The sequence below is a fragment of the Mobula birostris genome, chromosome 2 (assembly GCF_030028105.1).
Source record: "Mobula birostris isolate sMobBir1 chromosome 2, sMobBir1.hap1, whole genome shotgun sequence".
NCBI classification, from domain to species: domain Eukaryota; kingdom Metazoa; phylum Chordata; class Chondrichthyes; order Myliobatiformes; family Myliobatidae; genus Mobula; species Mobula birostris.
The window spans coordinates 25,444,112-25,470,155 of NC_092371.1; the positions used below are offsets into that span (position 1 = coordinate 25,444,112).

At 41.7% G+C, this 26,044-nt stretch overlaps 1 protein-coding gene across 3 annotated transcripts in view; it reads left to right on the forward strand.

The window, feature by feature from the left end:
- The window catches only part of vapb (VAMP (vesicle-associated membrane protein)-associated protein B and C), a 75,085-nt gene extending 51,491 nt beyond the window's left edge, over nucleotides 1–23,594 (forward strand). For 2 of the 3 annotated variants that reach the window (XM_072238834.1, XM_072238838.1), the window contains 5 exons: nucleotides 14,858–14,961; nucleotides 16,263–16,343; nucleotides 19,330–19,356; nucleotides 21,562–21,735; nucleotides 22,460–23,594. In XM_072238834.1, the coding sequence (XP_072094935.1) occupies nucleotides 14,858–14,961; nucleotides 16,263–16,343; nucleotides 19,330–19,356; nucleotides 21,562–21,735; nucleotides 22,460–22,618 (545 nt within the window). In that variant the 3' untranslated portion in view covers nucleotides 22,619–23,594. The remainder of the gene's footprint in view (nucleotides 1–14,857; nucleotides 14,962–16,262; nucleotides 16,344–19,329; nucleotides 19,357–21,561; nucleotides 21,736–22,459) is intronic. The other variant, XM_072238842.1, reaches the window with a different exon arrangement.
- The last annotated feature ends 2,450 nt before the right edge of the window (nucleotides 23,595–26,044 follow it).

The following is a 26,044-nucleotide window of genomic DNA, read 5'->3' on the forward strand; positions in this document are numbered from 1 at the left end:
TGATCCTATCACTTTAAACCTAAGCCTAGTTGTTGATTTCCCAACCGTCAGTTTGAAACTCTGCAATGTCACCACATCCAGTCATGAGTGAAAGTAGACAGCTAACAAGAAGAGGTAGCTTGAAGAATATTTGCATCCTTGATGACTGCAAGACCCAGTGTGTGAGTGCTAAAGTCTAGGTTGAAGCATTCTCGTGAAGCGCTGAGTGAATGATGCAGTTTAGCTTCTTCTTGAGGTCCTCAACTTTACAGAAGCCAGTTTTCAGCCGTCAGTACAATTCACTCCAGGTAATGTCAAGAAATTGCTGAAAGCACCAAGTGGAGCAAAGGGTTTGGTTCCATCAAAGCTGCAGTACTGAAGTAGCTGTGCTCAAGACTTGATCAAGCTTCTATCCAAGCTGTGGCAAACTCCCCTGTACCTGAAACACTGATTCTTGTCTCCATGAGCCTCCCCTATGCATGTGTGTATACACACATACACACACACACACACACACACACACACACACACACATTTTCTGTTTCCATTTCATATTTCCAAAATATGCAATTTTCATTTTTCACTTGCTAGTTAATTGCCCAGTTAGTTCACCCTCATCAGCAAAGTGAATGAAGATGTTGATTAATGTAATTAAATGGCAATTGTTCACCAATAACCTTCCTATTTTTTGTCACCAGACCTCTCCAGAGCTATTGTCCTAACTTGTATCAGGGAGCTAAATTCCAGAAGCTTTCTGAAAAGAATTGTCCCTGACATCAAGGCAGTTTTTGACCATGTTCCAGTAAAACTGAAGATAATGGTACTTCAGTAATTACTCAAAGGAAGATGTTTGGGGACCTTGGAAGTCAGTTGAAATTCTTGACCTAGGTGTTTCTCAGGGCAGTGTTTCTGGCCCAGTCATCTTCGACTGCTTCATCAATTGACTTTCCATCCGTCACAAGATCAGTGGTGATATTTACTGATATTGCACAATATTCAACATTATTGGCAATTCCTTAGAAAATGAAGCAACCCGAGTCTAACTTTACAGATGCTGGTTGACCAGCTGAGTCGCTTCAGCAGATTATTTCTTTTTGCTCCAGATTGTAGCATCTGGACCAGGAGTTGCCAACCTGGGGTTCATGAACCCCTTGCTTTGTGGTCCATGGCATAAAAAGGGCGGAACCCCTAATCTAGAGTCTCTTGCACATCTGTATTCCCATTTATATCTTGGTAAATCCAATTTTAAAAATTGTGTTTCAGAGTAAGGTCTCATTCTTGCAAACTCTGGAGAATATTAGCCTATTCTGCCCATACAGACTACTTTACAAATGGCTAATTTAGAATTATGGAGTTGTTCAGGATGTAAAAAGGCCTTTAATCCATTTGTGTCCATGGAAACCAATACATTAATTCAAGCTAAACCCATTTCTCAGTACCTGGCCCATATTCCTCTAAACTCTTGTCATCCATATATACCTGTCCAAATACTATTTAAGTGTATCTAATGTACCTGCCTCAATGTGTGATGAAGGAGGTCCAGAGTCCAGGCCTCCGCTCCAAGGTCAAATGGCCAACCACATGGGTGGGTGACGGACATCTGTGGATATTAATCTCTGCCAGTTTGATGGGTCCTGGGATCGAATGCCCACGCAAGCAGAAGGCATGGTGGTCAGGGAGTCGGCGAGCCCAGGGATCGATGCTGAAGATCAAAGCCTAGAGGTTGATTTGATATCCAGAGCCTGACAGCCCAAGCCTAGATACTAAAGACTCGAGGTCTGTCCTGGAGTTGGAGGACTGTCCGTGTGAGTGGGAGGGAGTAAAGGGGCTTTTTTTTTGCTGTAGTTGTTTAGTTGCTTGCTGTGTTCTGTGTTTTTCTGGCAAGCACTAACCGCTTTGCTACTGTGTCGTCCCTGTACTATAAGGTCCTTCTATGTACAACAGGACTGAGATTCTTCCATTTATTATAAAATGTCCTAATTAGAACATTGATTAAATGTCCTAGTCAAAAGGACATTTTCATTTGTCCTTCAAAATATTCACACTTCACGTTTCGCTGAATTAAATTCTGTTTGCCATTCTGAATCCCACCCACCCAGCCGGTCAAGATCCCACAGCAATTCATGTCTACAACAGCACCTATTTTAGTTTCATTTGCAAACTTACTAACTATTCTTTCTATATTTTCATCCAGATCTTTAATATAGATAACAAATAGCTATCCCAACATCTGCTTACTAAAACAGAGACCATGTTCTACAAGATTTAAGCCGCAGCCATAAGCTGTTGAAAGATGCTGATCTGATGACATTCATTAACATTTGTTGAAGTACATTCCATCAACAAAATAATTAGAAACTCCAACAAAATAATTAGAAACTCCAAATGAGGCATGAATCATTGCATGTGTTTTAAAAAGTGGAAAGCTATGGGGAAAATTGAATCTACTAATTTAAGTTATCCATCTTGATTTAGGACTAATGACTGAAATATAAAAAAAGAATGAAATTGCTGATATAGCTGTGCAGCAGGAGCTATTTAGATAACAGCATGATTAAGAGCCTGTCAATGATCCTGCAGTATATCCAGTCAATTGGTGCTCATTTGGTCCATGTAGTGGGTGCAGCTTCTGCACAGTGTTGCAGAGTAAACATGTGATTTAGCCTGATTAATATTCTTGATTCAGCAGCAACAGGCAACACTCGTGTTTCGCCATTTGGGTTACATAAATTCACTGTTATAGAGTTCACTGCAGTTTCATAGAATGAGCACAACTGATACAAGAAAATCATTACCCAAAAGTTTGAGATATAGAATAAAGTTTGTTCTTGCCAAATTTGTATGGGGGAGAGAAAAGTAAATAAATCAACACAAATTTTTTTTCCCAATTCACACTTCTTGATAAATAATCTTCCGGAAATAGTAGATCACAGTTTAAGGGTAAAGGGGAAGCCTTTTAGGACTGAGATGAGGAAAAACTTCTTCACACAGAGAGTGGTGAATCTGTGGAATTCTCTACCACAGGAAACAGTTGAGGCCAGTTCATTGGCTATATTTAAGAGGGAGTTAGATATGGCCCTTGTGGCTAAAGGGATCAGGGGGTATGGAGAGAAGGCAGGTACAGGGTTCTGAGTTGGATGATCAGCCATGATCATACTGAATGACGGTGCAGGCTCAAAGGGCTGAATGGCCTACTCCTGCACCTATTTTCTGTATTTCTTTGTTTCTATCCGTATACATGTTATAGAAAATCATGATACGGACCATTTCCTTGGAAAGCAGCCCCGCTTAATATGTGAGTCCTCTCAGTTCTCAAACCTGCGTTTCATCAGTGCTTCAAATTTGTTAACTCAGCTCTCTCCAATGATGGCACCCATTACGCCCCTTCCCCTCCCTATCAGTGTCTCTTACTCCTCCTTCCCCCTCTGTCAGTCAAAATAGTGATAATATAGTATCAGTCAATGCCCAGAGACTTGTACATTAATGAAATGATGTAGACAGGTACATAATAGCCCTAAGAATTTCAAAGCAGTAACAACAGGAAATATCCCTAGTATGTAGATGAATGGTAGAATCTGTGGGGCAGTTGAGGGTTACGTGGATAGAATATGGATTTATGTAGGATGCATGTAAATAAGTGCCTGATAGTTGGCACTGACACAGTAGGTTGAAGGACCTGTTTCACTGGTAAATCAGAACATTATTTAGTCTTTGGCTAGTTATGACCACATAAGCTTGCTGGCTGATGCTTTCCTGATATTATCCCATATTGGTGACACATCTGTTCAAGTGCTGCTGCTCTTAAGCAACCACATAGCATTGTATGGCATTTTAAGTCAAGCACTCATTTGATTCACAAGGCTTTAGACTACTGTTGAGAACAGAAGGGGTATTTGCATTCACCTTGTTTAATGTATACGACTGAGGATAACCTGATTTAGGTGGTGTCTCCAGTTCAGCTAATCGCAATTCCACTGTGCAGCTTTGTTTTACTTTGCCCATGCCATTGTCACTTGATAAAACCTCAACTCCTTGACTTCCTCTGGATTCAGAGCAAGAAGGCTGCAAGTGAATGGCTAAGGATTTCCAGAGTGAAGGCATTCTTACTACTCGGGGTAAAGAGAGGCAAGACTGCGCAGGCATGTAACGTCAACCAGTAGAGCGGGAAAAGTTTAAAACAAAGACCGCCATATCCAGCAGGCAGCGGAGTGAGAGGTAGCAGAGTCATAGTGCTTTGGCTCAACTGGCATTGGCTGTAACGGGATGAGGTCGGTCTACCTGTGTTAATTGCGGAAAGGAAGTATGTGTGCGAGGTCGGTTTTCTATACTCGGTGTCAGATGTGGGAAGTCCTGGAGTCTCCCAGCCTCCCGGATGGCCATATCTGCACCCGGTGTGTCGAGCTGCAGCTCGTGTTAGGGAACTGGAGATGGAGCTCGATGACCTTTGTCTGGTCAGGGAGAGCGAGGAGGTGATAGAAAGGAGTTATAGGCAGGTGGTCACACTGGGGCCATGGGAGATAGACAAGTGGGTCATAGTCAGGAGAGGGAAGGGGAAGAGTCAGGTATTAGAGAGTACCCCTGTGGCTGTACCCCATGGCAATAAGTACTCCTGTTTGAGTACTGTTGGAGGAGACAGCCTACCTGAGGGAAGCAACAGTGGCTGTGCCTCTGGCACAGAGTCTGACCCTGTGGCTCAGAAGGGTAGGGAAAGGAAGAGGAAGGCAGTAGTGATAAGGGGACTCTATAGTTAGGGGGTCAGACAGGTGATTCTGTGGACGCAGGAAAGAAACTCGGATGGTAGTTTGCCTCCCTGGTGCCAGGGTCCGGGATGTTACAGATCGCGTCCAAGATACCCGACAGTGGGAGGGAGAACAGCCAGAGGTCATGGTGCATATTGGTACCAATGACATAGGTAAGAAAAGGGAAGAGGTCCTGAAAAAAGGCTACAGGGAGTTAGGGAAGAAGTTGAGAAGCAGGACCTCAAAGGTAGTAATCTTGGGATTACTGCCTGTGCCATGCGACAGTGAGTATAGGAATAGAATGAGGTGGAGGATAAATGCATGGCTTAGGGATTGGAGCAGGGGGCAGGGATTCAGATTTCTGGATCATTGGGACCTCTTTTGGGGCAGGTGTGACCTGTACAAAAAGGACGGGTTGCACTTGAATCCCAGGGGGACCAATATCCTGGCGGGGAGGTTTGCTAAGGCTACTGGGGAGAGTTTAAACTAGAATTTTTGGGGGGTGGGAACTGAACTGAAGGGACTGGGGAAGAGGTGGTTGGCTCACAAATAGAGAAAGCTAGGAGAGTGTGTGAGGGAGGATAGGCAGGTGATAGAGAAGGGACGTGCTCAGACGGACGGTTTGAGATGTGTCTATTTTAACGCAAGGAATATTGTGAACAAAGCGGATGACCTTAGAGCGTGGATCAGTACTTGGAGCTGTGATGTTGTGGCCATTACAGAGACTTGGATGCCTCAGGGACAGGAATGGTTACTTCAGGTGCTGGGTTTTAGATGTTTCATAAAGGACAGGGAGGGAGGCAAAAGAGGTGGGGGCGTGGCACTGTAGATCAGAGATAGTGTCATGGCTGCAGAAAAGGTGGACGTCATGGAGGGATTGTCTACAGAGTCTCTATGGGTGGAGGTTAGGAACAGAAAGGGGTCAATAACCTTACTGGGTGTTTTTTATAGGCCGCCCAATAGTAACAGGGATATTGAGGAGCAGATAGGGAAACAGATCCTGGAAAGGTGTAATAATAACAGAGTTGTTGTGATGGGAGATTTTAATTTCCCAAATATTGATTGGCATCTCCCTAGAGCAAGGGGTTTAGATGGGGTGGAGTTTGTTAGGTGTGTTCAGGAAGGTTTCTTGACACAATATGTAGATAAGCCTACTAGAGGAGAGACTGTACTTGATTTGTTATTGGAAATGAACCTGGTCAGGTGTCAGATCTCTCAGTGGGAGAGCATTTTGGAGATAATGATCTCCTTTACAATAGCATTGGAGAGAGATAGGAACAGACAAGTTAGAAAAGCGTTTAATTAAAGTAAGGGGAATTACGAGGCTATCAGGCAGGAAATTGGAAGATTAAATTGGGAACAGATGTTCTCAGGGAAAAGTACAGAAGAAATGTGGCAAATGTTCAGGGGATATTTGTGTGGAGTTCTGCATAGGTATGTTCCAATGAGACAGGGAAGTTATGGTAGGGTACAGGAACCGTGGTGTACAGAAGGCTGTAATAAATCTAGTCAAGAAGAAAAGAAAAACTTTCAAAAGGTTCAGAGAGCTAGGTACTGTTAGAGGTCTAGAAGATTATAAGTCTAACAGGAAGGAGTTTAAAAAGGAAATTAGGAGAGCCAGAAGGGGCCATGAGAAGGCCTTGGCGGGCAGGATTAAGGAAAACCCCAAGGTATCCTACAAGTATGTGAAGAGCAAGAGGATCAGACGTGAAAGAGTAGAACGTGAAACCCGACGCAGATTGGGGGACTGCTTTGTCGAGCACCTGCACTCCATCTGCCACAACAGACAGGATCTCCCGGTAGCCACCCACTTCAACTCTGCTTCCCATTCCCATTCAGATATGTCCATACATGGCCTCCTCTACTGCCATGATGAGGCTAAACTCAGGTTGGAAAAGCAACTCCTCATATACCATCTAGGTAGTCTCCAGCCCCTTGGTATGAACATAGAATTCTCCGACTTCCGGTAATTCCCTCCCCCTCCCTTCCTCTATCCCTATTTCACTCTACCCCTCCCCCAGCTCCCTCATGGTTCTGCCTCCTTCTTCTACTACCCATTGTTTTCAGGGCTATGACGTCAATGCTTCCCCTCCCCCACCCCCTTGCCTTTCAAATTACTGGTCTTTCAACTGAAGCTACAAGTATTCTTCAAATCCTTCCCCACTTTTCATTCTTCAGTCCTGATGAAGGGTTCTGGCCCGAAACGTCGACTCATCGTTTTTAACTGATGCTGCCCGACTTGCTTAGTTTATCCAACGTACTGAAAGTGTTGCTTTGGTCACAGCATCTGCAGATTATTTTGTGTTTAAAGAATAGAACCAATCAAGTGTGACAGTTTGAAAGTGTGTATGGAACCGGAAGAAATAGCAGAGGTACTTAATGAATACTTCAGTATTCACTATGGAAAAGGATCTTGGTGATTATAGTGATGACTTGCAGTAGACTGAAAAGCTTGAACATGTAGATAGTAAGAAAGAGGATGTGCTGGAGCTTTTGGAAAGCATCAAGTTGGATAAGTCACCGGGACTGGATGAGATGTACCCCAGGCTATTGTGGGAGGCAAGGGAGGAGATTGCTGAGCCTCTGGCGATGATCTTTGAATTATCAATGGTTCGGGAGAGGTTCTGGAGGATTGGAGGGTTGCGGATGTTGTTCCTTTATTCAAGGAAGGGAGTAGGAAATTATAGACCAGTGAGTCTTACTTCAGTGGTTGGTAAGTTGATGGAGAAGATCCTGAGAGGCAGGATTTATGAACATTTAGAGAGGTATAATATGATTAGGAATAGTCAGCATGGCTTTGTCAAGGGCAGGTCGTGCCTTATGAGCCTGATTGAATTTTTTGAGGATGTGACTAAGCACATTGATGAAGGAAGAGCGGTAGATGTAGTGTATATGGATTTCAGCAAAGCATTTGACAAGGAGAGGTACCCCATGCAAAGCTTACTGAGAAAGTATTGAGGCATGGGATCCAAGAGGAAATTGCTTTGTGGATCCAGAACTGGCTTGCCCACAGAAGGCAAAGGGTGGTTGCAGACGGGTCATATTCTGCATGGAGGTCGGTGACCAGTGGCGTGCCTCAGGGATCTGTTCTGGGACCCTTACTCTTCGTGATTTTTATAAATGACCTGGATGAGGAAGTGGAGAGATGGGTTAGTAAGTTTGCTGATGACACAAAGGTTGGAGGTGTTGTGGATAGTGTGGAGGGCTGTCAGAGGTTGCAGCGGGACATTGATAGGATGCAAAACTGGGCTGAGAAGTGGCAGATGGAGTTCAACCCAGATAAGTGTGAAGTGGTTCATTTTGGTAGGTCAGATATGATGGCAGAATATAGTATTAATGGTAAGACTCTTGGCACTGTGGAGGATCAGAAGGATCTTGGGGTCCGAGTCCATAGGACACTCAAAGCAGCTGCGCAGGTTGACTCTGTGGTTAAGAAGGCATACGGTGCATTGGCCTTCATCAATCATGGAATTGAAATTTAGGAGCCGAGAGGTAATGTTGCAGCTATATAAGACCCTGGTCAGACTCCACTTGGAGTACTGTGCTCAGTTCTGGTCGCCTCACTACAGGAAGGATGTGGAAACCATAGATAGGGTACAGAGGAGATTTACAAGGATGTTGCCTGGATTGGGGAGCATGTCTTATGAGAACAGGTTGAGTGAACTCGGTCTTTTCTCCTTAGAGCGATGGAGGATGAGAAGTGACCTGATAGAGGTGTACAAGGTGATGAGAGGCATTGATCGTGTGGATAGTCAGAGGCTTTTTCCCAGGGCTGAAATGGTTGTCACAAGAGGACACAGGTTTAAGGTGCCGGTGAGTAGGTACAGAGGAGATGTCAGGGGTAAGTTTTTTACTCAGAGAGTGGTGAGTGCGTGGAATGGGCTGCCGGCAACGGTGGTGGAGGCAGATACGATAGGGTCTTTTAAGAGACTTTTGGATAGGTACATGGAGCTTAGAAAATAGAGGGCTATAGGTAAGCCTAGTAATTTCTAAGGAAGGGGCATGTTCAGCACAACTTTGTGGGCCGATGGGCCTGTATTGTGCTGTAGGTGTTCTATGTTTCTATGTATTACTGCAACTCAGTACTGCTTGCAGTCTAATTCTCCCCATCACTGATGCCACTCAGTGACATTCTGTTACTGCAGGCAACCCCTGCATGACAGTAAATTCAGCAAGAGAAATTCGCCCTTACAGAATTCACAAATTAGTATTTAATTTGCACAGTTAGTCTTCCTCTGCACTTTGATTGTTTGTCAGTCTTTATGTATATAGTTTTTCATAACTTCTGTCGTATTTCTTTATTTTCTTCTTGTAAGAAAAAGTTTGTGAACCCTTTGCAATTACTTGTTTTTTTTTTGCATTCATTACTCATAAAATGTGGTCTGATCTTCATTTAAGTCACAATAATAGACAAACACAACCTGCCTAAATGAATAACACACAAACAGTTGTACTACTTATCTTCAATACTGAGTACGCCATCTGAACAATCACAGTATAGGTTAAAAAAAGTATGTGAACCTCTGGGGTAATGCCTTCTACAAAAGTTATTTGGAGTCAGGTGTTCAGATCAGTGAGATGAGATTGGAGGTGTGGGTTCTACAAGTGCCCTCCCTGTAAAACAAAGACACACACAAGCTGCCCTTAAGAAAGATGTGTTTATACTTTCAGAGTACCATAGAAGAATTGTAGAAATACATGAAGCTGGAAAGGGCTACAGGAGCATTTCTAAAGACCTGAGTGTTCATCAGTCCACAGTAAGAGCAATCCTCTACAAATAGAGGAAATTCAGTACTGTTAATACTCTCCCTAGGAGTGGGGATTCTGCAAAGATCGCGCCAACAGCACAAAGTGCAATGCTGAAGGAAGTGAAAAAGAATGCAAGGGTAACAGCAAAAGACCTGCAGAAATTGCTAGAATGTACTGAAGTCTCTGTCCTTGCGTCCATAGTAAGAAAAACACTGAACAAGAATTGTGTTCATAGAAGAACACCACAGAGGAAACCACTGCTCTCCAAAAAAGACATTGCTGCACATCTGAAGTTTGTGAAAGACCTGGATGTTCCACAATGTTTCTGGGACAATCTTCTGTGGACAGATGAGACAGAAGTTGAACTTTTTGACACTGCTATGTTTGGAGGGGAAAGGGTACTGCACATTAACAACAAAACACATACCAACTGTGAAGCATTGTGGAAGGAGCATCATGGTTTTGGGCTGATTTGCAACCTCAGGGCCTGGACAGCTTGCAATCATTGAGGGAGCAATGAACTCAAAATTCTATTAAGACATTTTACAGGAGAATGTCAGGGTAGCAATCTGTCACCTGAAGCTTAATAGTTGGATAATGCGACAAGACAATGATCTGAAAGACAAGAGTTAATCAACAACAGAATGATTTTAAAAGAAGAAAATTTATGTTTTGGAATGGCCAAGTCAGGGTCCAGACCTTAACCCAATTGAGATGCTGTGCCATGACATGCAAGGTATCCCAGAAATATTGATGAACCGAAACAGCTTTGTAGGGAAAAATGGTCTAAAATTCCTCCTCACTGTTGTGCAAGTTTCATCAGCAGCTACAAGAAACGTTTGGTGGAGATTACTGCTGCTAAAAGAGGTTCTACCAGTTATTAAATACAAGGGTTCACATACTTTTTCCAGCCTGGGCTATGAATGATTAAGCAATGTGTTCAATAAAGACATGAAAATTACAATTGTGTATTGGTCTATTATTGTGTTTTACATGAAGATCAGACCAACAAAGTCAAAGTTAATTTATTATCAGTCACAATATACTATCTTGAGTTCATGTTCCTGCAGACATTTACAGTTGCAAGAAAAAGTTTGTGAACCCTTTGCAATTACCTGGTTTTCTCATTAATTACTCATAAAATGTCTGATCTTCATCTGAGTCACAATAATAGACTTACACAATCTGCCTAAATTAATAACACGCAAACAATTGTGTGAAGAGAGCATGGCCTAGTGGCGGTCCTTGATTTCAGAAGCAGAGGTAGTAGTATAGTTATTTCTCTTTTGGCTGTTAGGCACAATATGTAAACTCATGCAGAAACACTTGGCTTGTATTGGCTTTCGTTTGTTGGTAATAGCCATTTGCATTTCACTTTGTACTTTAGGCTTTAGCAGAGGCTGTACTTTTCTGTTTCCCTAGTTCAACCTCAACTGTAGCCTGCACAGGACAGGTGTCCACATTGTTACAAATTAATCCGAAGGTTTGCATAAGAAAGAAATGTGAAGTGAGTCTGTCAGATCTCTTTGGCATTTATTAGTTAAGGAAGACCTGCAAGGACTTGAGAGTGTATCTGTATTTAAATTGTGTAAGCCTTTGAAACGTGGAGCATTTATTAAAATTAATTTCTCCTTGTTCACAGAGTCACAGACCAGACGCAAGTGTCTCTTTCCACAGATACTGCTTGACTTGGAGTTTTTTCAGTGCTTACTGTATTTATTTCAGATATGGCAAGATCTCTGCTCTGTCTGTGAAAATTTGCATTGTAAACCACATACCTCTTTGAGAAGCTTTGCTTCAGTTACTATTTGTGTTTATGTAGCAGATGTCTGAAAGCACTTGGGGTCTCTTGATTCAACCTGGAATTAGATATGGATGAATGCTAATGATGCAAGGAACAAAAAGGGATTCCTCAAATAGGAAAACATGGTTAAATAACTGCACAGTTCCAGTTGCTTTCTTCCTTCAGGCAATGGAAAGGCTACAGGGTGCTAGAATTCTGAATGTTGGAACATTTATTTTAAATTAACTTTTATAGAATAATTGTGAAGTGCAAATTTGAACACGTCTTGAAGCCCTCAATTGCATTTAAAATATTACCATAAAACTTTGTGTTACTTTTCAAAACCATACCACATTTTTAATAGTTGCACAATAAAAAGCAGAAAGTTTAGTGCTAAGATAGAAACAACACAAAAACTGGTATACCCACAGTGTGCTGTGCATAGATCTTCCTTGCTGATGGTGTTAGACTTTGCAGACTTGCATACACTCCTGATAATTGCCTTTAATTTTATTTCCAATCTAGTGTTTAGATCCCTTCCTAGTACTTCCTACTTTTCTTTTGATTATGGTCATGGGCTTCTGTTGGTGGTTATGTCATTCTTTCAGTCACTGCAGTCCTACTGTCTGCAATTCCTTATCCAAATATCTCCAACTCTATCTTCCACTTTGATTTGTTTATTCATTATGTGTCATGTCGTATGAAGTGGACGATCATAGTCTTTCTAAGTCCATGATTGTTCTTGGCAAGTTCTTTTACAGAAGTGGTTTGCCATTGCTGCTTTCTGGGTAGTGTTTTTACAAGACAGGTGACCCCCCCCCCACCAGTATCAATACTGTTCAGAGATTGTCTGCCTGGCTTTAGCAGTGATGTAACCAGGACTTGTGATGCGCACCACCAGTTTCCATGGCTTCATGTGTTCATGATCGCAGGGGCTAAGCAGGTGCTACACCTTGCCTAAGGGTGAACTGTAGGCTAGCTGAGGGAAGGAGCACCTTACACCTGCTTAGGTAGAGATGTGTTTCCACTCCACTTGATATCCTTTAAAAAGAACATTGCTTTGACCAGGCTTTTGTTCATATTTTTTTAAACCTCTCCTTTGCTGGCTCAGAATTGTATTCTCTTCATTTAGTTTGAGTAATTTGCTCTAGATTTCTACATTAGGCAGCAGAAATGTAGAGCAAATTACTGGAATGTAAATGGTTAATCATTGGAAACCTGTAGTGTTTGCTGTTACTCTGAATTCAATATTGTTGGGACAGTTTTTCAGGAAATGTGTAGATTCCGTAGGTGCAAGATTAGGACTCTTGGATTTATGGTCCTATGGTGGGGATTCTTCTATACTAAGGGATAAATGATTTTATTTAATTTTAAATGGACCTTTTTCGTACAGCAGTCGCATTTAAACTGACTTCCAAATCTGAGCTGTAATTGCTTATTTTAAATGCTTTCCAAAATGCAAGCAGGTAACCACTTTGTTGTTTGCAGCCTTTGCTCCTTACCACTCAAAGTAGTAACTATTCTTGTAACCTTTGTTTTAATAACATTGGCAAAAATGCCGGGCAGATTCCACTAAAACTGCCTTATTTTGCCAATCTGACAGTTAACAAGGGTACACTTCCACTTTACATTATACTTCATACTTATGATTGTGAGGCTAAGCACAGCTCCAATCCCATATTTAAGTTTGCTGATGGCACCACTATCATTGGCCAAATAAAAGGTGGTGATGAATCAGCATATAGAAGGGTGATTGATTATCTGGCTGAGTGGTGCCACAAGAACAACCTCTCACTCAATGTCAGCAACACCCAAGAAGCTGAATATTGACTTCAGGAGGAGGAAACCAGTGTTCATGAGCCAGTCCTCATTGGGGGATCAGAGGTGAGGAGGGTCAGCAACTTTAAATTCCTTGATGTTGTGTTATTTCAGAGGATCTGTCCTGGGCCCAGCACGTAAGTACCAATACAAAGAAAGCATGGCAACGCTTCTACTTTCTTAGAAGTCGGCAGGTCATCTGAAACTTTGATTGACTTCTGTAGATGTGAAGTGTAGAGTATATTGACTGGTTACATCATGGCCTGGTTTGGAAACACCAGTGCCCTTGAATGGAAACAGTCCATACACCCCAGCGGATACAGCCCAGTCCATCACAGTAAAGCCTTCCCCACCATTGAGCACATCTACATGAAGCACTGTTGCAGGAAAGCAGCATCAATTGTCAGAGAACCCCCACTATCCAGGCCATGCTCTCTTCTTGCTGTTGCCATAGGGTGGAGGTACTGGAGCATTAGGACCCATACCACCAGGTTCAGAAACAGTTATTACATTTCAACCATCAGGCTCTTGACCCAGAAGGGATAACTTCACTTAACCTCAATCATCCCAACTCTGAACAGAACCCCAATCTATGGACGCACTTTCAAGGACTCTTCACCTTGTGTTCTTGATATTTATTGCTTATTTATTATGGTTTATTTTGTTTGTTTTTTTTTCATTGTCTTGTGCAGCCACTTCCAGGGTTCTGTGCGCTTGGACCCCAGCATCTCTCTGTACTTCAATGCTGTTAAGGGTCCTGCCATTAACTTTGTGCTTTTCCCTTTATGTTTGATCTCCCAAAATGCAACACCTGTTTGATAGTATTTAACGTAGACCATATCTTTTCGGTTCTTTTCCTATTACATTGAGTTTTGTCAATTTTATTCTGATCCAGTCCCTGTTGTTACATAGCAATGCAATCCCTTCTGAATATTGACCATGCATTTGATTTGTCTCTCAATACCAATGTGCAGCAATCCTACCTCATCAATGTGAATCTGTACAAAACTAATTCAGGCATATTTATTCACCTCAGCATTGGTTCCAATGTTCTTAAGAATTCAAGATGCTTATTTCTAACTCCGTCAGGTCATACCAGGTATTTGAAGCCTCTGGGAGCTACCTCATCACCAAAAAGAACAGTACCACAATTGTTGAGCGTTAGCTTTCCATCCACATTTCTCTTGAATGTTCTTTTTGTTTGCTTTCTCTTTGAAAATTGGATTAGTTTTATTTATTTAGAGACCCAACACAGTGACAGGCCTTTCCGGCTCAATGAGCCCACGCTGCCCAATTACACCCATGTGACCAATTAGCCTATTAATCTGTACGTCTTTGGAATGTGGAAGAAAACTGGAACACCTAGAGAAAAACCATGCGGTCACAGGGAGGATGTACAAACTCCTTACAGACAACAGCAGAATTGAACGCAGGCTGCTGGTGCTGTAATAGTGTTACACTAACTGCTACACTCTCCTGCTGCCCCAGTGTGTACGGAGGATAGGGAATGTCTGCTTTTATATGTCAAAATCAGAAATATGCTGCTTCTCTGCATGAGGTGTGCATTGCCTATGTAGACAAAGCAACTTGCAGATCCTCTAATGTGCTCCCCTAAAAAATCTTGCAGAGCTGAACAGCAGTACCCCACGATATGGGTGATATTTACATGAAGTGAACCTGCTGAAAATTGGGTATTTGTGGAGTCAGGGTTCAGCAAGGGGAATAACAATAATAATTGGAACAGTGCAGATCCATTCTCTAATCACACATTTTCCTTTTCTTTTCACAGTGATGCTACAACCTTTTGACTATGACCCGAATGAGAAAAGCAAGCACAAATTTATGGTTCAATCCATGTTTGCTCCGGCAGACTGCCAAGACATGGAAGCAGTAGTACGTACCCACCTTTAGTTTCTCTACATTTATGCCAGGGTTTCTGGGCAACTTCATTGCAAAGGTTCAGCAGAACCTGAAGAGTAAACCTTTTAGAAAAGAAAATTCTACATTCTAGAACCTTGTGAAAAATTCCTTGTGGTTGCACATCTAAATGTCACCAATGACTAAATCATGTTCTTGTTTCCCACCCCCTTCTTCCCAGAGGTATTATTTCCCTGTCTCCATCTTAATGATCTGATCATTCTGAAGCCCTGTAAAGCCACCCTTTGTGATGCCCCAACCACTTCCCTTTTGGCCTTCCCTCTCCCTCTGACACTGCTTTACTCTTGCTACTCCACTTTGCATCTGCCCTAATTCCTGCCCCCACCCTGTCCTTTTCTACTCACTCTGTCCCATCCTTTTCTGCTGTCCATCTTCTGTCAAATGCACCTTGCTTCTCCTGGAAGATTCCTATGTAATAGCACAGATGTACATTCACCTGCTCCATATGATGGATCTTAGTTCTCTGCTGCTTTCCACAGCTTTAAACTTATTTGAACGCAGTCTCCTTTGTGTTTACAGTGGAAAGCAAATGATTAGAGCAGGCTGAGATAAATAACCTTTCCAATCACAAAGGAGCAGGGCTTTTGCTATCTCTAGCAGATCTTACTGACCAAAAACAATGAATTAGAATTAGTTTATTATTGTCACATATACTAAGATACATTGAAAAGCTTGTCTTGCATACGGTTCATACAGACCAATCCATGACACAGTGCATTGAGGTAGTACAAGGTAAAACAATAATGCAGAATAAATGTAACAGCTACAAGAAAGTGCAGTGCAAGGTTATAATAAGGTAGATTGGGAGATCAAGGGTTCATTTTATCATACTAGGGAACCATTAATAAATAATGGTTAGAAATTAATAGAGTCAAACTGTCAGATTGTGTGTGTGTGTGCAGGTTTATATGTGCATTTGGACAGCTTCTGTGAGATATACACTAAACAATCAGGCTCCCCATTGCTAGCTTTGAGCTGGCTCCCTTTTGAACTTCAGAGTTTTCAGCATGCAGCCGAACTGCCAATCGGCTGCATTAGCTGTAATACGGATGGTCTTGGTGAGTGACAATGCCACGTGCCAAAACCCCAGGCTGGGTTCCGAACCAGTGAGCAATGTGAATTTCTTCAGTTCTCCTACTGAATCCGAAGTTTCTAAGAAATGGATTCGAAGCAGCTGTTCCCCAATGTGATTCAGTCAATAAGGTGTTGAGATTGTGATTAAACACTAAGTGTAGTCTCTGAATTTTTTTTTACAGTGGAAAGAAGCAAAATCAGATGATTTAATGGACTCCAAGCTGCGATGTGTCTTTGAGCTTCCCTCCGAGAATGAGAAAACAGTAAGTTTGAATATTCCTTGTCTAGTTGAATGATGGGGCAGGGGGTTCTATTCTCGATTTTTTTCTAACCCCGTCGTTGTTATCCATGCCAAAAGTGGTAGGGGACTATTGTAACTTTGGCCTTCCTGAATCAGAGCTGTGGCTAAAGCAACGTTGAATAGCTACCTGCAACTTAAGTATTTCAGTATTCACATGTATGAAAATGCAGTAGTTGCATTTGATAGAGTAATGTTGGTTAGGTTCCCTGAGATCTCTCCACTAAAACTGAGATTTGATAACTGCAGTGTAGTTCTCTCACGTGAAGGTCAGCAGGTAAACATATTGGAATCTGTGGCAGGGCAACGCAGACTGGGAGAATGCTGTGATACCTGCACTTTATAGTGAAGGAAATTATCCTGTGTAAATGTATTAAGACCATATATATAGGAGCAGAATTAGGCCATTCAGCCCATCAAGTCTCCTGTGTCATTCCATCATGACTGATTTATTATCCCTGCCTTTTCCCTATAACCTTTGACACCCTTATTAATCAGCTATCTGTGGCAATCTATTCCACAGATTCACCACCATCTGGTGAAAGACATTCCTTCTCATCCCTGTTCTAAAGGGATGTCCTCATATTGAGGCTGCGCCCTCTGGTCCTGGTCTCTCCCAATACAGGTTTCCCCCGCTATCTGAAGGTAGAGCGTTCCTATGAAACCGTTTGTAAGCCGAAATGGCGTAAAGCGAAGAAGCAATTACCATTAATTTATATGGGAAAATTTTTCGAGCGTTCTCAGACCCAAAAAATAACCTACCAAATCATACCAAATAGCACATAAAACCTAAAATAAAACTAATATATAGTAAAAGCAGGAATGATGTGATAAATACACAGCCTCTATAAAGTAGAAATAATGTATGTACAGTGTAGTTTCACTTAATAGAATCGGGAAGTTGAGCCAAAACCGATTTGTTGAAAAAAAAATCGGCACGTACACACGTGCACATCACGCATTCGCATGTACACGCATGTCACGCATACACAGGTACACGTATTCGCACGTCACACATGCGCATGCACCTGCTCGTGCAAGGCTTCATGGTCATGGTAGTCTTTCTCGGGGTAAGCACAAGTTTAAAGCGAGCGTCTTTTTTCATAAAAGCGAAAATCCTGTTTCGGTTAACAAAAACAGGTACTAATGTAGGTCCTTCGTAAAAGCGAAATGTTGTAGAGAGAACATTCAGAAAGTGGTGGACACCTGTATTGGAAACATCCTCTTCACATCCACTCTTTCTAGGCTTTTCAATATTTCATATTGGTGATATTTTGATCTTGGAAATTTTTTTTTGAAAAATTATTACACTTGTTTAGTGCTTTTCTTCAGTAACATTTAGGATATGTATTTAAATTCCATCATGTGCATTCAATGCAGAAATTACTAGCTACAACTTTCCACAAACTATTGTGGGAAGGAACCAAACTTGAAATTTTGGGAGAAATGTGTCCTATATTAACTGTTGTAGTTTCAGAAACTCTGTCCTTGCTATGTCAGGTTATTTAATCCCTTGCCTGTCCCCTCTTTAAATTAAGCATCAAGCTAGTCTACCAGAAGCAATGCACATCTGGGAGGCTTCTTTCCAGAATGCAGAAAGTATTGTGTAGCATGAAGTATTGCAAAACATGAACTTCCGTCTCTTTATAATTCAGCAGGAGGCATTTGGCCCGATAGGTTTGTGTCAGCACTTGGAGGAGCAGTCCCATTGATTCTGCTCCTGCAATTTATTCTCCCCCTCATATGCAGCATCTTCCCTTTGATTCTCTTTGCCATTGATGTGCACCATGAGGAGTTAATAATACCTAATTAATCCACGAGCACATCTTTGGGATATAGGAACCCCACGGGAAACATAACTCCAAACTAAGCACCTGAGCTCAGGATATTGTCCAGTCGCTGCACCATCATGCCTCCCACAAAATGGGAAACACAATAAGAGACTCTTATCTGAATAGTTAGTTGCCTGGTCACCCTGAGGGAGTGTACACATCCGTGAACATGAAGTAGAAATAGCTGTGATGCCTGAGGTTGAACGGTTTGGCCTCCCTTGTAATAGAAGACTGGTGGCAGGTAAACCCAAACCCAACATTAAATGGCCACCTTCTGAATCATTCAGAGATGGACGTTCATGGTTTATTTTGTTTAATATTACATGATACTCCCTGCATTCTGGAAAGGAGCCTTCCGATTGGGAGTGGAATTGGGGGAAGAAAGGAACGAAGTACAGCGATATGGCAGGTATTGCCTCTTGACTCCAGCGGTCGGGTTTTGATCCTGACCCCTGCTGTCTGTATGGAGTTTCTCCCAGATGCTTTGCGTTTTCACATCCAAAAATTGTGCTAGAAGGTTATGAAAAATGTGGGTGGGAAGAATTAGGTTGACCTTCAGCACAGCATCGTGGGTCGAAGGGTCTGTACAACGTTGTACTGTTCTATGGTTAATTACTCCTAGTGTAGCTGGGGTGATAAAAGAATCTGGGTAGAGTTGGTGAGCATGTGAGAGAAGAAAATAAGATTGATAGGATTGCACTGATTGCTCATAGACTAATGGACCAAAAGACCCCCCCCCCACCTTCCCAGTCTATGTTGCAAAGAAACGTGAGATCATTAATGTCCAGAACAATGAATATTAAAGTGAAAAACTGATTTGGGTAGGATTCCTCAGCACAGTAGTGACCAATGCTGTAATAACTGCAAAGGAAAAATGTGGAGAGTAAGGCTAATGGTTTAGCTCATGGGTATATAGCTTCATCCTGCACTGTATAAACAAAATATCTACCAAAGGTACTGTATACTTGTGAGAATAAACCAGTGCTTAGCTCTGTGAGTGAGGGAAGTTGATGAGGGAAAGCAACTGTGAGCAATGCACATTCTCATGGAATTTTAAAAGATCTGAGGTGCTGCTCTCTTGAATGTTTAACTCTGCACCATTTTCTGTTAATGTTCCAGTGGCGTCCACTACGCATAAGGAGAAACGTAAGGAAATTGATATACACTTACATGGTTGTAACGCTGATCATTTGTTCCTAACCACTCAGAATAGTGATGCCCTGTTGCGCATTATATATGCTGTGGTCTTCTCCTGTAACACTTAATGATGTCAATTGCAGTAATGCTGCTGTTAACACTGCAAGGTTCAATACCACTGTCTTCAAATGCTTTGCATCCATACCAGATAATGGACCCATACTCCTAGCCTGGAATTTTAACTGTCACAAGATATCTCCTGATGTTAATAGCTCCCGGATGCATTCTAGGAGTAAGGATTCCTCATCTGCTTCTCCTTTAGTTGTAACCTTTGGCAGACTTGGCTATTACAACAATCTCTAGGTTCAAGGGGATATTGATCAGTGAGTAATTTTTTCTCCTTTTCTCACCAGGAACAGGAACTAAGAGAATACTCATATCTGAAATGGCTGCCATGTTCCCTCTCCCCATGTTCTGGTCTCCATATATATCACAGGCACACTGTAGCATTTTGTAGCATTAATTTGAAGATCGGGCTGTGGAAAACAGTCTTTAAAGAGTACAGGGAAATGTCCAAAATGATGCCTGCACATATGTAATATACATAAAAAGCCAGTCTTATTCAACTTAGCTATGTGATCACCAAGCTTGACTGATAGTTACCTGCACTCCAGGTAGCAATGCCACTGTCACAGTTTGTAAGTTTTCCTTAAAATGGTCTCCTTTTCTTGGAATTGATTTTGTATGAAGAATCAAAGACTCTGATGCACCACACTTGTAAATGACCATTTCTCCAGAAGGTGGATTGATCTCTAGTGGATATAAAAGGAACAAAGGAGCTGGCATTTCAAACCTCCTCAGTGTTGCATTAGATCATAGGAAGTTCAGTGTTTTGAAATTTCAGATAAACATCATTTACATGTTTTTAATGAGTGCAACACTTTCCATTGATTAGGGGAAAGGTGTGCTTATAATTCTTGGCACATTGTTTATTCATGCGACATCAAGTGCAGTTTAGTCATCTCCATTGTGGCATCTCTACCATGGATTTAATGTGCCCGTGCATGTGAGCAAATACTTTTATTCAAGGGCCATCTCTGACCATCTTGTGCACTAAATGAGTGGTTGTGCATACTCTCGTGTGTGTGAAGGCTCACTAAAATGAGATTCAGCTAATGTACTATGGTAACCAAAAAGCATGCAATTCGTGTGAAAACTTAGCAGGAAGTTTGACTGCTCTTAAATCACTATTTCTATAATTGCTCTTTACCAGGATTACCGAACAAAAGGTTCAGACTAGTGCTCATACCTCCACTTTCCAGTATTAACCCACCCTGCTTGACTCCACCTATCATGTTAGCCTGTCATTTCTTTGTCAGATGCTGTTGGTTCTCAATTTCCCCTTAGAGCATCCCATCCTCTCTGATTTAGAGCATTTTCTTTTCCATGCCAACGATTGCAGAAGGGCAGTGACAAGACTAAGAAGCATCTCACAAGATCTTTCAACCTTCAAAGGGAAATAGTTTGTTTATTTATCGTCACTGTTTTAGCTGGGCTGTTGACCACGCAATACTGTCTGAATGTTGCAGAACAAGCTTCCAGTCTTTGGGGCTGGACAGTGTTGAACAGTCTCAGTAAAGCAAACATTCCTATTCAATCAGTAGTGATTGAACTGCCCTTCTCTCAGAGACTTGGGGAATCCTGATCTGGGAAGTATCAGCACTGTAGTGGCCTTTCCTGATTAGACTGGGTGAGCTTGTGATTCTGGTTGCCTAGGGATGGTCTGATGCTTGAAGGACTTTGAAAGCATTGTATCCTTAAATTCAGAGTAAAAAAATCTCCTGATGTCTATTTCACATTCTAAATATAAAAAGTGGTTGTCAAGTGTTGAATCATTACTAATTCATAACCAGTTGATAGTGTATAAGAAAAATCTCAAAAATAGAACTAAACAGGCAGATTTATTGGCTGAAAGTGTGGAACAGGAGTGTTCCTTGTAATGAGGTCCGTTGTACCCATCTGGAAGATGAAATTCTAATGTCGAAGTCCTGTAATACTGTCATTTGGAGGTGAGAATGCTACCACTGAATTTGATCCCCTTCTGCAATTACACTAACTTGTAACAGAACTGATGTTAGGAATATAAATTTTATTCCAACTCTTCGATGGGCTTGAACTAGAAAATTTAATTGTAACTTCACTCACTTTCTGCAGCATGACATGGAAATAAATAAAGTTACTTCCACTTCACTGAAAACAGAAGCTTCCATGATGTCAAAGTCAACCAGTTCTTCCTTGGATGATTCAGACATGAGGAAATTAATGGATGATTTCAGGTCACTTAAGTCAGAGGTTCAGAGGCTTCGTGAGGAGAACAAACAGTTAAAGGTAAGGCTGTCTGAATGATCACGGTGAGTGAAGTAACTTTCAAAGTAGAAACAGTTGTAAAGTAGAAAAAGTGACAACCATCTTGGTGGTGCTTGGATCACTAACATCAGTGTGATAATTGGTCATTTATTTAGTGAAGATATAAGAGTTATAAATACACCCAGGACACCAGGCAGAGTGGAACTCCTTGCTTATCTCCAGAAAAGTGCTGTTACTTCTCAGAAACTTCGAAGACAAGTTTCACCTGTGTGGTCATCCACAGCAGACTTAGAAGTCAACACAATGAGATCCCTGGCCGCTTCTCCCAAAAGCACAGTGGTAAAGGCCTTATGCATTTCTGTATTTTGGACAAATTGTCCTTCTGAAGCTGAAAGCAGCATCTCAGCACTTTGTGTGGATGGAGGTAACAGGGGTCGCTAAAGTTCATTGCTGGAGTTTAGACCCTGACTTGCCATTGCATCCTTCGCAAATAGTGTTGGATCAAAATGACGAAATCTATTTGGAAGAATTGGTGGTATGGTGTTAGTGAAACAGTATTCTGAATCTATCTCATATTGTGCACATCCTTCGAGTCTTTGATGGGACATAGTGCAAAAGGGCTTTGAGGTAGGTCCAAATTAAGTTTCACTCATATCCATCTACTCTCGAGATGTTTGAAGTGGAAATATGCCCTTACTCGCTGGGCACAAGCGACTGATTTCTTAGCGATGTTCTTGTATTGCAGGAAGATGACGGGCTGCGAATGAGGAGGATGCCTCAGGTGGGTAATCCTATACCTTCCAGCAACACTGTGATGAAAGAAGAAGGACCAGCCGCTCGGATGATTGCCATGGTTGTCCTGTTCTTTATCCTGGGGACAATTGTAGGGAAGTTGTTGTTGTAGAAAGGCAGCATGCTGGTGATCTGTTAGCTTGGGTTGTTTTTTGTTTGATCTGCCATATCATGGGGTAGAATTTATTTCATGATCGAAAATTAAAATACAAAAAAAACACTTTAATGTACAGCATATCACAGGTTCTTGCCTTTCAGTTACCCCTTTGCACAACAAGAAAGATATCGGGAGAAACCTTGTATTAATTAAAATTGTACAGTAAGTTGCACACAGAGCTCAAAGTTATTGGTGGATGGGGTATGAGGGAGAACAAAGCCATTTTGATGTGGTGACGACATATTCTAGGTGTCATTTTAATCATGTTAGATTATGGTACCTGTGACAGGATTACCTCTTAAGTACTTGGTATGATTGCCTCTAACATCTGGTGTGTAGAAATGAACTGGCTGGCTGGGAAGGAGGGTCAAACAACTCCCATGTAATATTTCCACAAGAGCCCTTTCCTTCCACTGCCTGACATGTAGGGAGTTGAATAGCTTCTGTCAATGCGGTCTTTCAGAGTGGCCCGTGTTAAGGTTTCAAAAGAAAACAAAACAAAATATTATGATGGCTAGACCCATTTATTCCTTAAGGTGTTGTCCCATGCTTATATTTGATGAATAATAAAGGACTTCCTGTATTCCATTTCACACTTAACACAAGTAACTAAAGTCCAGTGCAGTTTGTTACCTACTATTTGCTCAACCCACGTTGGCAGTTAGGTGGACTGACTGAAGACCATTGTTGCTGAGAACTGCATTGTGGAATAGTCGTCTCCACATATGCCTTAGGCACTACAGTGAAATTAGACGTGTACTATCAGCTTTGATCATCCAACATTGGAATACAGCAGTTGGGCAACTATTTTGTATATAATTAACTGTTTATCAGAAAGAATACGATGAATATTAGTAGTTAAATAGTCCATGCCATAATGACCAATTCTGTTTGGCTATGTAGCATCTTAATAAAGCCCAAATTTAATTGATTTTACTTGATCTCATTATTTTCCAAAATTTCTTCTACTGGTATCTGGAGTTTGTCAGCAGCTGTTCCTTGAACAATACATGAATCAGTTATTTCAATATGTAAGTAATATGCAACAGATTAAAATACTTTCAAGCAAACATTAGTGTTGGATAAAATATTTGATCCTAGGAGCCTGTAACTGAGAGTGCTGACTCCAAGTGCAAGATCTAAGTCAAGTTTATTGTCATGCACAGGTGCAACGAAAAATCCTACAGCACCATCGTGGCATATAGCAGCATTCACAAGAGAATTATATAAATTATACACAATGTATACAAGAAAGAACACAAGAACTTAAAAAAGACCATTTAGATGCAAGGTGGTCAAATTAGTCATGGTGTTACTAAACTGTAATGACTAAGATTTTGTGGGTGTTTCAAGAACTGAATGATTGAAGGGAAACTCTTGTACCTGGTGTAAGACTTCAGGTTTCTGTACTACCTGCCTGATGGTAGCTGTGAGAAGATGGCATTGTCTGGATGGTTGGGGATATATGATGATAGAGGTTCTTTTTGTAACATGATAAGTTTCCACGCACCCTTCACTTGTGCATCAAATGCCTAATGTTCATTTAAAGGCAGAACAACTTTTAATGGGCTGTCCGGAACAATTGCTGAGGAAATTCCTTGGTCATAATACCTTGGGGGCCAGGATTTTCCAGTGAAATGATCTAACATTATAGCCCAAGGCTTGAGAGTTGAAACCAACTGCAATTGACTTTAAACTTAGAAGCATGTGCTGTTTGTTAAGTGGACCAAATTAATTAGGAAAATCCAGCTGATTGAGTAACTGGACATCCCAGCCTTGCAGCAAATGGTGACTGCACTTCAGATCTACTCGTAGTTTAATCACTTCCCCTCAACTTTGAAATTTGAAACAGCCCTTACTATTAAATATTTGATAATGTGGCATCCAGTTATTTAGCCTCCATGCTGTTGCCTTGCGGAACAGTGCAATTTAATACAGGGACCCACAGTTAATCAACTGCTTCGCTAGCCATGGATATACCTTGTGCTGCTGATGAACTTTATATAATTTAGATATATTCATTAATCACATGTACATCAAAAGGTGTCATCTGAGGATGTGCCGGGGGCAACCAACAAGCGTCGCCACACATTCCAGTGCCAACATGCAACAGCAATAAAACAAGCCCTTTGCTACTCCCCCACTCACACGCAGGTGGGCTTCCGACGTCCAGGCTCACTGATCATGGGCCTCTGATCTTGGGACCTGCTGAATGTCTTCAGGCCTCCAATCCGAGACTCACTGACCTCTGACTCAACGTCTGGGATCACCAGCCCTCAAGCTCAGACATACTTCCTGGGGAATCACTGGCCTCCAATCTCGGAGCACTCCAACCTCTAGTTGCTTTCTCTAACTCTTCATTTACTGCCCCTGACCTTTCACTCCCCTCATCTCTGTGCCTACCCGTAATTTCCCTTGGAGTTTCCAAGAACCATCCCTATGAACCTAAAAATCTAAGTCTGAGCCATGAACCTGATGGACATCACAATTCGGTACCATCTTGAAAATAAATTAGTGGATAGAGTGCTGCTGTGGGAGACATCTCTGAGCTTCCATAGCCCTTGGAAGGGGAGAAGGAAGCAAGGCTGCTGGTTGTCAGCTCATAACTTCTGTTGGGACTATCATTTGAGCTTGTTCTGAGGTATATAAAAGGAACAAAATGCATGGGGGGGATTAAAAATCCAAAGCAAGAGCCTGGAAATCTGAAATTGAAGAATGCTGGAAATAGTGGATCCAAAGGTGGCTGTGGTGAAAGAAAACAGTGAATGTTATAGCAATATACACAAAATGCTGGAGGACCTCAGCAGGCTGAGCAGTGTCTATGGAAAAGAGTAGACAGTTGGTGTTTTGGGCTGAGAATGATTAGATACTCTTGAATCAAAGTTAGGTACCTATCTGAATTCATTGTTGTTTGCAACATGCCTTAACATGAGCTTGGTTGGAAGAGGACAGGAGGCAGACGCGGTCAGAGAGGGATGGAGAATTAAAATGACAGGCCACTGGAAGGGCAGGATCACCCTTGCAGATGGAATGAAGTTCTGCAAAGCAATCAGTTCTGCAGTGTAGAGACCACAGCACGATGATTGGCTATACACTGAACACAGTGCAAGTGAATGGTACTTCACCGATGCTGTCATATTTAACCGCAGTATATTCTCAATGTTATGAGTTGCCTGCCACATAAATATCAGTGTGGTAAAAGACTAGATGATTTGCAATAATGCAGCTGCAAGATTACAAAGGATTTACTTCCTGACACAGGACACAAGAGTTTGCAGGTGCTCAAAATTTAGTGCAATGCACACAAAATGCTGGAGGAACTCAGCAGGTCAGGCAGTATCTATTGAAGGAAATTTTTATCTGGCTTCTTTCAAGTCCTGC